Source organism: Oncorhynchus gorbuscha, linkage group LG03 (genome assembly GCF_021184085.1).
Source record: "Oncorhynchus gorbuscha isolate QuinsamMale2020 ecotype Even-year linkage group LG03, OgorEven_v1.0, whole genome shotgun sequence".
NCBI lineage: Eukaryota > Metazoa > Chordata > Actinopteri > Salmoniformes > Salmonidae > Oncorhynchus > Oncorhynchus gorbuscha.
In genome coordinates this window covers 41,533,655-41,549,469 of record NC_060175.1, presented here as the reverse complement: position 1 = coordinate 41,549,469, position 15,815 = coordinate 41,533,655, and the positions used below count along the sequence as shown (strand labels likewise).

The window sequence follows — 15,815 nt, the reverse complement described above, 5'->3', positions numbered from 1 at the left end:
ATCTAAACGGACAAGTTGCCAAGTTTAACAACCTTCTTGTCTGGGTATTTCCTTCAGTGCATCTTAGCCAATGGTAGCCGGCACCCAGCGTGCTGCAGAGATCTGATGACTGTGTCTGTTCTCTCTTCTCTCTCTGGACAACATGTAAACTGATACATGCAGCAACACTATTTGCATAACAGGTGATCATATTTGCTCTTTCCTTCACTATGTAGAAAATAACATATTTATACCGGGATGTTTTTTGACTCAACTCAAGATGAGTTTATGATGTTGTTTACTGAGTGAGTATTTAAGTGTTTTAACAACTTGGAAACTACTGTATACCACCACAAGGTTAAACTTGAATTCAGACTATTTGTGCTGTTTAGACTAATGTTTGCATTATGTGTAGGAGTGGCCTGGATCATATGTCTCTATAGATATATCACACTCCCTCTCCAGTTAAACACATGGCAGGTTGCTATCTGCTGAGAACAGGGTTTGACTAAGGCGTGCAAAAGGCTGATTGGAGGCATTTGAGGCCATAATTACCAGGATACAGTTGTTTTCACAGGCAAAAGCCAATAGCAAATGTCTCTTACTATGGAACACACACTATACAACACATTTGTTTTGGCTCAGCTACAGAGGGAAAAAAGACCAGGGGTGATGTTCATATAAAATGTAACTATACATTTGGTAACACTTTATTTGGATAGTCCATCTGTACACGCTTAGAAAAAAAGGTGCTATCTAGAACCTAAAAGGGTTCTTCAGCTCTCCCCACAGGATATCTCTTCAAAGAACCCCTTTTGATTGCAGTTAGAACACTTTTGGTTCCAGGTAGAACACTTCTGGGTTCCATTTAGAACCCTTTCTACAGAAGGTTCTACATGGAACCAAAAATGGTTCTACCTGGAACCAAAAAGGTTTCTCCCTGGAACCATAAAGGGTTCTCCAATGGGGACAGATGAAGAACCCTCTTGGTAACCCTTTTTTCTAAGAGTGTAGATGCTCTACAGAGTATCAGTAACATTTCAAATAACTATGTACTAACCCTTATCCTAACCATAAACTTTACCCTAACCCTAACCTTTATTCTAAACCTAAACCTAATTGTAACCTTTGCAAATAGTTGCTTATCAACAGATAAGTTTAATATCAACAGTTTGTTGATAGTATGACAATCTGCAGAGCATCTACATATGGAAAATTCGGACTATTCAAATGAAGCGTAACCATACATTGGTAATTTAAGCACAGACTTTAAGTTTCGAACGAAATGACTGTGTTAAAGTATTAATGATGTTGTCACTTCTATCACACTCCAATGAACACGTATTGTATCATGTAAGAGGGGTGCAGTCAGACAACCGTCGGAGCCTCAATGCCAAAAAGGAGTGTTGACTGTATGAGTCTGACAATATCATCCATATTTATAGACTGAATGGGCATACACACATACATCTCTGTCACACTGGAGTCCTGTCGCTCAGTCACTGCAGTTGAGCTGTCAAATTTGAATTTGTGTTGCCGATAATGCTTGACTGAGTCCAGGGTCACAACAAAGAGCTGGTCCAGCAGCGATGCAGTGACACACAGGGAGACGTGTCACTCAGGTAGCCATTTGAACGAGTGTCCTCTGTGACATAGACACTATTTGGCCATCTGATAGCATAGCTTCCAGAGGCCCGTAAAGGGATCTGGATTCAGCAGGCACGGTTAGTCGTGAATAATTCACTGGTGTGCCACAAAGGCAGCTCCTTCTCTTCTGTGCCGCCGCTGTCTCAGGTGTACCATTCAGGAGCACTGCAGAACAAAATGATTGCCAGCATGTGCAGTGTTGTGCGGAGACTCTTTCACCTATTCCCCTTCTGTGATATCATATGGACAGAAAGTGGGAAATGTAAAGAGTTTAAACAGCCGTAACTATTTGAGGTGAACCATACTACTGCAAGCGTTATTCTTGGAGGATGGGATGGATTGTGTAATAGATTAAGATCATGAAAGGGAGGCTATGGGGAAGTGAATGCTGTGGCTACATGACTAGCAGAGGACGAAATAACCTTAAGGTAATTCTGATTACAAGTTTAGCACTGAAGTATGAACAAACAAAGCAATTGATGCGTATATGTAATTCAAGCAAATATATTTACCATACTCTATATTTTTTTCATTTGGTCTGAGCCCCTTTGAAAAGGCACTGATGTACTCATGAAAAACTATTATTGCATACTTCACAAAAATGATTACATTGGCAATCAGATATGCATGCCCTTCAAATAATGCGAACACAGCAGAAATGCATACTATAGAGCTAGGATGTCAAACAGTTTTCATAATTCAATGTGGTGTGCTTTAATTTGGTCTACTGTCTCTTTTATCATGGATGGCCTTCAATGAAGATCCACATGTACTTTTTGTAAGTTAAAGACTGGAAGCGTTCTTTTCTCAGATGGACTCTGAGAAACATAAATAGCAAAACAAATGAGTATAATCATGCACTCACAGAATTGATAATTTTGTAAATAAAGTAATGAAGTGCATTTTATTCAGGCAGAATAATTCAAGTCATTAAAATACAATTTGCATAAATCATAGCTGATCCAACAAATGTAAATGCCTGGATATGGCTAAACACCATTGGGACTTTGAACCGGTGCTTTGGTCAGATGACATGAAAATAGAACTCTTTGGCCTTGCACATAAGAGGTGATTTTGGCGTCTAAATGAGAATGCATAAGCAGAACAAAACCCCATACCTACTCTAAAATATGGTTGTTGATCTTTGATGTTACAGGGCTATTTTGCATCCAACGGTCCTGTGGCCCTTCTATACCTGCATTGCTTGCTGTTTGGGGTTTTAGGCTGGGTTTCTGTACAGCACTTTGTGACATCAGCTGATGTAAGAAGGGCTTTATAAATAAATGAGATTGATTGATTATGGTCAAAGACCCCATTAACTTTTCCTAGTACCAGGACATTTTAGCCATAGACCTGGTTGCCTCTGCCTGTGAATCTTCCAGCAAGACAATAACCCCAATCACACATCAAAATCCACAAAGAAATGGTTAATTGGTCACAAAATAATTTTGCATCTCAGTCTCAGGACTTGAAACCCATTGAAAACCTATGGTTTTAATTGAAGAGGGCTTTCCATAAGTGCAGACAAAGGATATTAAGGAACTGGATTGTTTATGTATGGAGGAGTAGTGTAAGATCCCTCCCAATGTGTTCTCCAACTCATAAAATATTTTAGAAAAAGGCTCAGTGCCATTATCCTCGCAAGGTGAGGTATTGAAAGGTATTGAAAACAGGGGTGTCAATCATTTTGACCCCTTCCTTCTTGAGAAAAATATGTTTAACTTGTTAAACAAAATATCTTTCTCTGAGCAATTCTATCGGTATAAAATAATATAATTTCCCAATTATTTTGAGAAAACAGTATATAGTACATGACCAAAAGTCTGTGGACACCTGCTTTTCAAACATCTCATGCCAAAATCATGGGCATTAACATGGAGTTGGTCCCCCTTTTTCTGCTATAACAGCCTCCACTCTTCTGGGAAAGATTTCCACTAGATGTTAAAACATTGCTGCGGGACTTGCTTCTATTAAGCCACAAGAGCATTAGTGAGGTTGGGATCGGTGTTGGGTGACGAGACCTGACTCGCAGTCGGCATTCCAATTCATCCCAAAGGTGTTTGATGGGGTTAAGTTTAGGGCTCTGTGCAGGTCAGTCAAGTTCTTCCACATCGATCTCTACATAAGAAATGTTTATGGACCTCGCTTTGTTACATAGGGCTTTGTCATTCTGAAACAGGAAAGTGCCTTCTCCAAGCACAGAATCATCTAGAATGTAATTGTATTCTGAAGATTGTATTCTGAAGATTTCACTTCACTGGAACTAAGAGGCCAAGCCTGTCCCATGAAAAACAGCACCAGATCAGTATTCCTCCTCCACCAAACTTGACAGTTGGCACTATGCATTTGTGCAGGTGTCACGCCTTGGTCATTGTATTTTGTGTTTTCGTTATATTATTTGGTCAGGCCAGGGTGTGACATGGGTTTATGTTATATTGTATTTTCGTATCGGGGTTTGTAGTATTTGGGATCGCGGCTGATTAGGGGTGTTGTATAGGCTTGGCTGCCTGAGGCGGTTCTCAATCAGAGTCAGGTGATTCTCGTTGTCTCTGATTGGGAACCGTATTTAGGTAGCCTGGTTTCGCTTTGTATTTCGTGGGTGATTGTTCCTGTCTCTGTGTAGTTTCACCAGATAGGCTGTAATTAGGTTTCATGTTCCGTTTGTTGTTTTCATATTTGTATAGTTATTTCATGTATCGCTTTTTTCCTTTCATTAAAGACATGAGTAACCACTACGCTGCATTTCGGTCCGACTCTCATTCTACAAACGAAGAACGCCGTTACAGCAGGCATCTGCCAAACCCAGATTCGTCTGTCGGACTGCCAGACGGTGAAGTGTGATTCATAACTCCAGAGAACGCGTTTCCACTGCTTCAGAGTCCAATGGAGGCGAGCTTTACACCACTACAAGCCGACGCTTGACATTGTGCATGGTGATCTTAGGCTTGTGTGCGGCTGCTCGGCCATGGAAACCCATTTCATGAAGCTCCCGCCGAACAGTTCTTGTGCTTCCGGAGGCAGTTCGGAACTCATTTGTGAATGTTGCAACCGACGACAGACGATTGAAAGTCACTGAGCTCTTCAGTAAGGCCATTCTACTGCCAATGTTTGTCTATGGAGATTGCTTGGCTGTGTGCTCGATTTTGTACACCTGTCATGCTTTGGTATATATAGATTAGCTCTGTATATGAATTCTTTATTTTATACAGTAATGTTTGGCTCATTTTTGTGAGGGTGTCAATCATTTTGGACCCCACTGTATCCAGATCAGCATAAAGGGGTTTAATGTCCGTGTCAGAATACTGTATATTCCAACCTAATTATTTCCAGAAACTGAACTTGAAATATTTGGCAGTTTTATTGTAGATCTTCTGTAAAGAAAAGGCCCAAGGGATAATCTCTTGACCCCTGTAAGGTCATCAAATATTCCTGCCAAATAACTCCATATACACTTTGTCATGTCCCCAAAGTAGAGAAAGTCATAGTTGATGTGTTGAGAGGACATTTGCATAGATTCTTAATTTTTCCTCATATATTGGAATATGATTATTCTAAAGGTCATGTATGTATATTAACCTGTTATCCAATATGTGATCAAATAAATTATTAGGTAGGCCCATCTATCTCCCATAGTAAAGAGAGTAAGGCCGTTTTACTGTATGCCATTTAAAACACCCTTAGGTTGTAGAAGTAAAGTCAAGGCAGATGATTTGATAATCTCTCCATTTTAATACAGGTGATATGAAACAAATGCAACAACCCTGTTAGCACTCTGCTTCAGGCGAGCATCTTCCTGGAATGGTGGCTAACATGATCCTACTAGGAGATGTCAGGGGGAAGAGTTACATATTGTACATAATGCAACGTCACTTAAGTATGTAACAAGTAAATAACTGGATTACAGGCCAGTGACAATGAGATGCAGTGTTGACCACTGCAAAACACGAAAAGGAGAACGAATTGTCAAACGTCACATGCACTACAAATCCAAAACGGCAGACATAATGTAGGAGATTTGCATTGTTTTTTCTGTCCTCATTTTCAAACTTGTCACACAGATGTAGAGACTGAATGAATGGGATCAGAAGGCTGTAAACTGTTCTGTCCTGACAGCCTATAGGATTATCTCTGGCAACAGCGATAAAGGATGAGAAAATACAAACAAAGGCTGTGAGCAGCTGCAAACCCTCCCAACTCTTCACCAACCAATCCTCACCTGAACCCATAAAACCTCTTTGATTATCTTCAATATTTACACAGATGTACACAAAATACACTCAAAAAAGGAGATTTTCCATTTTCTCTTTGCGTTTAGTCCTCTTGTACATTCCAAGCCATCCAAGAAAAGAAATACCTGTAATCGTGATAAAAAAAGAATGTGCTCATTGAGCGTTCACATTTGTTCCCAGTTGTTCATGTGTAGCTTAAAGACTGGGTACAACACAGCCCAGTGAATGGGACAACTGGTTGGCCCTCCCACACTCGTCGGCTCAGTGTCTCTCTTCACACTTGCAACATTTGAACATATCAAAACAAACCCAAATGCTTTTTATTTTCCTTTTTTAACAACTAATTTTATTGATCAACAGGCAGAGGTGTGACAAGAAACAAAAAGAAGGTGTGGTCGGGGGAAGGGGTATACTGGAGGTGGTTATTCTCATGTTCAGGAAGTTGTTTTCTTTATATTATAATCTTTGTTATTATTTCATTTCAAAAACAGAGTAGAGGCCCATCGGGTGGTGGCACTGGCTCCTGAAAGACTGATGCATGGAGGGCAGGTTGGATGACTGGAAAAGGCTTGCAGGACTGTGTGGTGTGGTTGTATGTGTGTCTGTTTGTGGTGTGGTGGTTTTTTGGGTGGTATGTGTATGTGGTGTGTGTATGTGTGTTGGAAAGGCTTGGGATTGTTTGTGTGTGTGTCTCTGTGGGTCTACTGTGTGTTGTGTGTGAATTGTGTGTGTATACAGAGTGTGTGTTGGCTGGGAGGGTTCACGTCAGTTCCACAGTCACTGTGAGGGCCAGGGACAGCACCATCCATATTAGTCCTACTACATCCACACGAGGGGCTCCATCTGCAAGGGCCAGAAAAAGAGAGAAGAGTCAGATACAATCACTATTTATAATTGCCAGTCACTAGACAAAACAGACTTTAATCTCAATAAAAACACTGATTGGTCAGTTACTTCTTGGTCAGGTCATAATTTCCTTTCTATGTAATGAAAATGAATGCAACCAAATCATGTACTGCCAGAGCAGATCTGGTCAGATATTGTGTCTCGGTAAAGCCTTTCAAATCAAGGGCAATTTGGGAATCCTGGCTCTTTGCTTTTATGTCAACTTAACCACATTCTCCACTGATGTTAATGATGCTAAACATGATATTCCTTCTAGAACTACAATTGTAATAGCCCTACGCATTCCGCTTGTTTAAGTAGGATTGCAATAAACAACTACTACGGCCCACTGCCCCACTTCCCATGCGTCTCTATACCTCAGTTAATTTCCATTATCATCAATATTCTAAAACATTTGTTAGGACAGCGAGAGGGTTGAAACTCTGACAGAGATGGATGGTGGCCCTTAAAAGGTATGTGGTTTGTTGCTGTTCTCTGCTGTGGCCTCTGTGCTGACTGACAGATAGGGTGGACTTCCCACACACACAGAGGGAGGAGTTGGCAGATCAGCCACTGAGCGATCAGACACGTGTGCGACCTCTCGGGGCCATGTTCTACACCGATTTGACTTGCATGCGAGGCATATCTGCGCCTCGCTCCGCGATCAGTACCTTCCTCACTGACCTGATTCTGTCCTTGCTGTGGCAAACCAGCTCCTGCCGGATCATTTGCATATTAAAATTTACATCCGTAAGATATGGCAAGCAAAGCAGCAGAGAGAGAGACTGAGAAAGAGAACTATCATATCCCTCTGCGCTTTTTTTGACAATGCCTCATCTTAACATATGATAATTGGAGGTGCTGCAAATGAGGCCCCACAGTGTGTATGAAACAACCCTAATCTCACAGTTCTCACAAATGTATACAAGTGGATGGTGACTGAAGGAGTATTGTATCTGAACATAGGGGGAGAGATTTCTGTTGACGATAGAATGACAGACAGTGTTCACCTGTCGTCAGTGTGTCTGTCCATCAAACCCTAACCAAGAAGTAGCTAGTAGCTAGTCATTTGTTACTGTCCCATTTTGGATACAGATTGCATGCTTGTCATCTCAAATGTATTCAAATACATCTTCAAAAATGTGTGAGAAAAACAACATTCAAACAAACAGAAAGGTGAAATGCTCTTTAAAAGACTACAAAATAAACTTTCTTTGTGAGTGGTCTTCATGGGTGCCATACTTACTGTTCGGATTCTGAGTGTTTTTCATCATGGCAGGATTTTCTGTTGATAGAGATGAAGGGAAAATAGAGAGAGGGTAAACAGAAAGAGAGAGAGAGATATTGTTTTAACACTGTACAGCCATAATATGTTACTATTACACTAAACACTTTGAGAGTGTAATGTTTACTGTTCATTTTTCATTGTTTATTTTACTTTTGTTTATTATCTATTTCACTGCTTTGGCAATGTAAATATATGTTTCCCATGCCAATAATGCCCTTTGAAGACAGACAGACAGACAGACAGACAGACAGACAGACAGACAGACAGACAGACAGACAGACAGACAGACAGACAGACAGACAGACAGACAGACAGACAGACAGACAGACAGACAGACAGACAGACAGACAGACAGACAGAGAGAGACAGAGAGACAGAGAGACAGAGAGAGAGAGAGAGAGAGACAGAGAGACAGAGAGACAGAGAGAGAGAGGGAAAAGAAGTGAAGTGATGATGAGAAAATAGTGAGCTGACATGGGTAAGGGATCTAATGAAGCTGAACTCTACGTTCCTTAAGCTCATGTTAAATGACATCCCACTGGTGATCCTGTATTCATGGAGCTGTGGACATTGGGCTCTCTGGTAAGTTAGAGCAGCAGTTAGGTGGGGCAAGAGGGCAATAGCAGAAAAGAAACTGCTGATCTATTAGCATCCACATGCGATTTCCCTACTCAGTCCACAAAGACAGAGATAAATCAGTGTGTTTGTGACAGCCAGCCTCTTCACTGCTGAGTAAGACCTTTAAACAGGTTAACATTTACAAGGCTGCAGCACCAGACGGATTAGCTGTGTCACGCCTTGGTCATTGTATCTTGTGTTTTTGTTATATGTTTGGGTAGGCCAGGGTGTGACATGGGTTTATATGTTGTGTTTCGTATTGGGGTTTGTATTAATTGGGATTGTGTATTATTAGGGGTGTGTCTAGTTAGGCTTGGCTGCCTGAGGCGATTCCCAATTGGAGTCAGCTGATTCTCGTTGTCTCAGATTGGGAACCGTATTTAGGTAGCCTGAGTGCGTGTTGTATTTCGTGGGTGATTGTACCTGTCTCTGTGTTAGTCACCAGATAGGCTGTAATTAGTTTCACTTGTTTGTTGTTTTGGCATTTTCAGTTATTTCATGTACCGCTATTATCTTCATTAAAAGTCATGAGTAACCTACACGCTGCATTTCGGTCTGACTCTCCTCAAACAACAGACGAACGACGTTACAAGCTGGCAAGTGTCTTCACTGAAATGTTCAACCTCTCCCTGACCTAGTCCGCAATACCTACATGTTTCAAGCAGAACACCATAGTCCCTGTGCCCAAGAACTCCAAGGTAACCTGTCTAAGTGACTATCGCCCCTGAGCACTCACATCTGTAATTATGAAATGCTTTGAAACGCTGGTCATACCTCACGTAAACATCATCATCCCAGACACCCTGGACCCACTCCAATTCACATACTGCCCCAACAGATCCACAGATTATGAAATATCTACTGCACTCCACACAGCCCTCTCCCACATGGAGGGGACTAATGTGAGAATGCTGTTCATTGACTACAGCTCAGTGTTCAACACCATAGTGCTCTCCAAGTTCATCACTAAGCTAAGAAACCTGGGACTGAACACCTCCCTCTGCAACTGGATCCTGGACTTCCAGAGGGGCCAAGTGGTGAGGGTATGCAACAACACACCCACCAACATGAGGGCCCCTCAGGGGTGTGTGCTTAGTCCCCTCCTGTATTCCCTGTTCACCCACGTCTGCATTGAGGTGCAAACTTCAACACCATTATTAAGTTTGCTGGCGACACAATGGTGGTAGGTCTGATCACTGGAAAGATGTAACGGCCTATAGGAAGGAGGTCAGAGACCTGGCAGTGTGGTGCCAGGACAACAACCTCTCCCTCAACATCAGCAAGACAAAGGAGCTGATCATGGACTACAGGAAACGGGGGGACGAGCACACCCCCATTTACATTGACGGGGCTGTAGTGCAGCGGGTCGAGAACTTGTTTCCAAACAGCTACAAGAGCATTAGTGAGGTTGGGCACTGATGTTGGGTGATTAGGCCTAGCTCACAGTCAGCATTTCAATTAATCCCGAAGGTGGTCGATGGAGTTGAGGTCAGGGCTCTGTGCAGGCCAGTCAAGTTCTTACACACTGATCTTGACAAACCATTTCTATATGGACCTCGCTTTGTGCACGGTGGAATTATCATGCTGAAACCGGAATGGGCCTTCCCAAAACTGTTGCCACAAAGTTGGAAGCACAGAAACATCTACAATGTCATTTTATTCTGTAGCGTTAAGGCTTAAGAGGGTGTGAACGATGCTGAATTTGAAACATCACATGCACTACAACTCCAAAATGGCAGACATACTGTAATGTAGGATATTTGTAAACTATTTCAATTGTTTCTACATAAGACAGAATCGAGGCAGTCGGTCACATATGTGACTCACCACCCGGATTCCGTCTTAGGTAGCAAAATTTGAAATGTTTTTTTTACATTGTCAAAAAGTAGAGACTCAGATCTACCAAAGGGTATGTCATACACTGCATGTTCGAAGAACAATGGGGAAGTAATTCTGCTTTGAAAGTTGATAAACTTGTAAACACATTTTGATTAAAACAAATAAAAATGTACGTTCAAACGGCTCTCCTGGGAAGTCGTGACTTGTGACATATGCCTAGTTTCCTGAAACCAGTCACATATATAATGTGTCATGTCCAGACACACCAACACAGTCATGAAGAGGGCACAACAACATATTTTCCCCCTCAAGATGGTTTAGCGTGGGTACTCAGATCTGGGACCATCTTGATTGGCTGTATCCCCGCTTGGTATGGCAACTGCTTGGCATCTGACCGCAAGGTCAAACAGAGGATTGTGCGTATGGCTCAGTACATCACCGGGGCCGAACTCCCTGCCATCCAGGACCTCTATACCAGGCAGTGTCAGAGGAAGGCCTTAAGAATGGTCAAAGACTCCAGCCACCCAAGTCATAGACTTGGTCTCTGCTACCGAACAGCAAGGGGTACAGATGCAAGTCTGGAACCAACAGGACCCCGAACAGCTTCTACCCGAAGCCATATCACTGCTAAATAGTTAGTTAACAAGTCACATATGTTGTATGGACTTACTCTGTGTGCAATACTAGTGTTTAACATGATTTTTTTAATGACTACCTCATCTCTGTACCCCACACAAACAATTATCTGAAAGGTCCCTTTGTCTAGCAATGAATATCAAGCACAGATTCAACCACAGAGACCGGGGAGGTTTTCCAATGCCTCGCAAAGAAGGGCACCTATTGGAGAACATTTTAAAAAGCAGACACTGAATATCACTTTGAGCATGGTGTAGTTATTAATTACACTTCGGATGATGTATCAATACACCCAGTCAGTACAAAGATACATGCATCCTTCCTAACTCAGTTGCCCGGAGAGGAAGGAGACCCCTCAGGGATTTCACCACGAGGCCTCATGGTGACTTTAAAACAGTTACAGAGTTTAATGGTCCTTCTGTAGCTCAGTTGGAGAAACCTGCCAGGATGGATCGGGACCACCCAACGTAGAATTGTGCACACATGACTGTACTTTGGATAAAAGCACTAAATACTAATTATATTATTAATTTGATGGGAGAAACCTGAGGATGGATCAACAACATTGTAGTTACTGCACAATACTACCATATTTGACAAAGTGAAAGAAGTAAGCGTGTACAGTATAAAACTATTCCAAAACATGCATCCTGTTTGCAACAAGGCACTAAAGAAATACTGCAAAAAGCTATTAACTTTTTGTCCTGAATACAAAAGTGTTATGTTTGTGTCAAATCCAATACAACATATTACTGAGTACCACTCTCCATATATTCAAGCATTCAAGCATAGACACGGGCAAATTAATTCACCTTTCAGCAGGGCAATAACGCAAGGCCAAATCTACACTGGAGTTGCTTACCAAAAAGACAGTGAATGTTCCTGAGTGGCCGAGTTACAGTTTTGACTTAACTCTACTTGAAAATCTATGGCACGACCTGACAATGATAGTCTAGCAATGAACAACAACCAATTTGAAAGAGCTTGAATACTTGAAAAAAAAATAATTGGTCAATGTTGCACAATACAGGTTTGGAAAGCTCTTAGAGACTTACCTAGGAAGACTCACAGCTGTAATTGCTGCCAAAGATGCTTCTACAAAGTATGGACTCAGGGGTGTGTATAATTATGGAAATGAGACATCTAAAACCATGTTTTGACTTTGTCATTATGAGGTATTTTGTGTATATGGGTGAAAAAACAAATATTGAATCCATTTTGAATTCAGGCTGTAACACAACAAAATGTGGAATACGTCACGTGGTATGAATACTTTCTGAAGACACTGTATGTACATATCTTCCTCAATTACATCATACCCCTGCACACAAACTCGATACTGGAACCCCATGTATATAGCAATGTTATCGATACTCATTGTGTATTTATTATTACTATTATTATTACATGTTATTTATATCTTTTTGTATTATGTATCAATTTTCTTTCTCTCTGCATGGTTGGGAAAAGCCTATAAGTAAGTATTTCACTGTCAGTCTACACCTGTTGTTTACGAAGCTTGTGACAAATAACATTTGATTTGATGAGTCACTTCAGTGTAATCACCAAGGGTACGTGGATATGTTCATGATCAAGATATGAGAACTGCTTTCTGCCAGTGGAGAGTCTCAATAGCATGCCATCCTTATACTCTGTTATACCTGATGATGTATAATGAACAGTTTGCCAAGAGAGCAGAGCTCCAAATATCCACTCTGCCCCTGGAGAGAGAACACACTAGGCACACACTGGTTGAATCAACGTTGTTTCCATGTCATTGTTAAATGACGTTACACCGAAGGAATGTGGAATAGATGTTGAATTGACATCTCGGCCCAGTGGGAAGTGTCCCATTTCGAGGCCGCGGGGGACGGTTTCAAGGTCACTCAATCACCATTCTGCTCCTCTAAACATGAGTGGAAGCCATCTACACGAGGACAGAGACATAGACACACAGACAGCCAACATTCTGCATGTAGCGTCAGGGTGTTAAATAGGCATTAGTGTTCTTTCTACAAAAACGCTCCCAAAGGTAACACCTTCCCAAAGAGACAGTTTCACTACCATATTTTTTAAACATTGCTCACTGGAGGATGTCCGGGTGCGGATTTATCAAACGATGGACAGATCATTTCTTAATGGCAGTGCAGGCAGATTACTGTGTGGAATGGCCTTCTCTGCTGAATGGACCTGAGCTGATTTACCCTCTGATTGTCCTGTGGTAGCTACACACATGTCCATATATATATCAATTCCAACTCTTGCATGGCAGTTATCTCTAACACGAGAGTAGATAATATATAATACAGGGGAGAAGACCTTCATCCTCATTGCAGCGGTTTTGATTAAAACAGAGCAGCTATGATTGACAGGCCTCTGATCAAGTTCTCACGCAGGAAGCAGTCATTCCACAGGGCCCAAGGGCAAACACACCAGGGCAGCAGGACATACAGCAGTAATAGAGTCAGGAAGCAAGCCAACTCCCACATCAACTAAAGCAAACTCAGGACTTTGGCACTGCGATAAATAGCAGCACATCATGAAAAGACTGATCTAGCTTGCTCAAGGTGGGTCGTTGAACAAAGAGATGACACTGTCAACAACAAAGATCATTTATTCTATTATGGGCCTTTCATGTGATTATTAGTAGTCAGTGTTGGAGAGAATGGGTACATTACATGCTGCTTGTGGGATTCCCATGGCTGTTGGATTTCTACTCACCCACATGAGGGGCATTACTCACTTGCATAAATCAGCCTTTGTACTAGAGGCATTGCTGAGTCATTTAGTGATACAATCACTTATTACTCATGCATTTAGTTCGCATTGATAATTCATATCTAAAAATGGGCAGATAAATATATATTTTTTACATAAATGCATTGCTTAATACTTCAGAGTATGTGGATGCATAATATTAACAGTTGAAACACAATTTTAATGGTGTTTGAAATTTGAATGAGGATATTCCTTTGACTAGTGGGAATAAAACATACCATGAACAAGAACAAGTACTACATTTGTGATTCTCTGCAATGCCCTCTAGGATGACAGAATATGGTAATGAGTTTGGACACATACCAAAGACGATGAGGCGGGTGTGCGTGTCCGTGGAGCCCAGAGGATTCTGGGCCGTGCAGCGGTACATGGAGCCGTTGAGTTCGGCTGGCACTCGCTCCAGAATCAGCTCCTTCCCATCCCGCTCAGCACTCCCATCAAGCAGACGGCCCCCGACCCGGGTCCAGGTGAAGAGGGGCTCAGGGAACACCTCATTCTATTAACAGACCACCACAAGTGTGTGTGAGAGAGGGTTGGACAAGAGGGGAAAAAGTTTAAGTCCCAGTCAAGAGATTAAGAGCAAAGGCTACATGAATAATACAAGCTCAATTCCCTAATGCAATGGTACGTTAGCAGTATGAATTAATAATCAACACTACATACTGACGCCACACACACACTCACACAAACACACTTTTGAAATCACCACATACGCTGCTGCTGCCTATTATCTATCCTGTTGCCTAGTCACTTACTACTACTATATGTACATACTGTACAGTAGCTACCTCAATGACCTCCTTCCCCTGCACATCGACTCAGTACTGGTACTCCCTGTATTTAGCCTTGTTATTTTGACTCCTTATTGTTATTCGTTATTTACTATGTATTTATTTCTCTGTTACCATTTAAAAATATATATATATCTTTATTTTTTAATATTTTGCTCTGCATTGTTGGGAAAAGGACCCCTAAGTAAGCATTTCACTGTTAGTCTACACCTACGAAGCATGTGACAAATAAAATATGATTTGATTTACATTTGCAAATGTTTTCAGATGCTCATGCCTCTCAAGAAATTTCCCAGTTTCAAAATATTCCCTTTTTCAAAATGTCATATAATTCTCCCTCTGAGGGAAGAAGCCTTTCTGCTGTACTCCTCTGGATGTCTTTTCTGCCATCTGCTGGATACAGACATGTTATTCAAATCAAAACAGCTGGAGAACATGTCAGTAGAGGAGGAGAGGACGTTTAGTAGTAAAGCGCAACGAGGGGTTGTTGCGCTCAAATGTTATTCAAAGGGAACAAAACACCATCAGGAATTATGATCACTTCACACATTGTCAAAGAAGGACAGGCGTTTCTTCTGTTTCTGTGAATCCAGCTAGGGAACCCCGTTTCATCTAGTTTATACTGCAGGGCCGAGGGCCAAGAATGTTGCTGTCATACATCTTGAGCGAAAGGCCAGAATAAGATAGATGTCTATTCCTGAAGTGTGATGCAACAGAATGAAATTCCATTGAGATAAACTATTGATAATCTGACTAGATATTCTTTTACCATTTTGAAATGTGACCTCCCAGCCCTTTTAATAAAGGCCCAATGCAACCATTTTTATCTCAATATCAAATCATTTCAGGGTAACAATCAAGTATATTACCGTGATTATTTTTAATGAAAATGGTCAAAAACAATAAAAAAATAGCTTATTAGCAAGAGCAGTTTCTCAAGCAAGAATTTAGCTAGGACTGTTTGAAAGTGGTCTGAGTGGGGAGTGGAAAACTGAAAACTAGCTTTTATAGGCAGAGGTTTGAAATTCTCTTTCTTATTGGTCTATTAAATAATTTGCCGCCTTGTGACGTCACCGGGCAGGCCAAAACTCCATCCCACCAAAACAGGCTGACATTTCAGGTAGT

General features: G+C 41.4%; 1 protein-coding gene across 2 annotated transcripts in view; it reads right to left on the bottom strand.

Annotated features, from left to right (window-relative positions):
* Positions 1 to 6,173: 6,173 nt before the first annotated feature.
* The window catches only part of LOC124031382 (immunoglobulin superfamily member 21-like), a 283,359-nt gene continuing 273,717 nt past the window's right edge, over positions 6,174 to 15,815 (bottom strand). For both annotated transcript variants that reach the window (XM_046342539.1, XM_046342541.1), the window contains exons 8-10: positions 14,203 to 14,395; positions 7,987 to 8,025; positions 6,174 to 6,698 (exon numbers count right to left, since the gene is read on the bottom strand). In XM_046342539.1, coding sequence (XP_046198495.1) covers positions 6,616 to 6,698; positions 7,987 to 8,025; positions 14,203 to 14,395 — 315 coding nt within the window. In that variant the 3' untranslated portion in view covers positions 6,174 to 6,615. The remainder of the gene's footprint in view (positions 6,699 to 7,986; positions 8,026 to 14,202; positions 14,396 to 15,815) is intronic.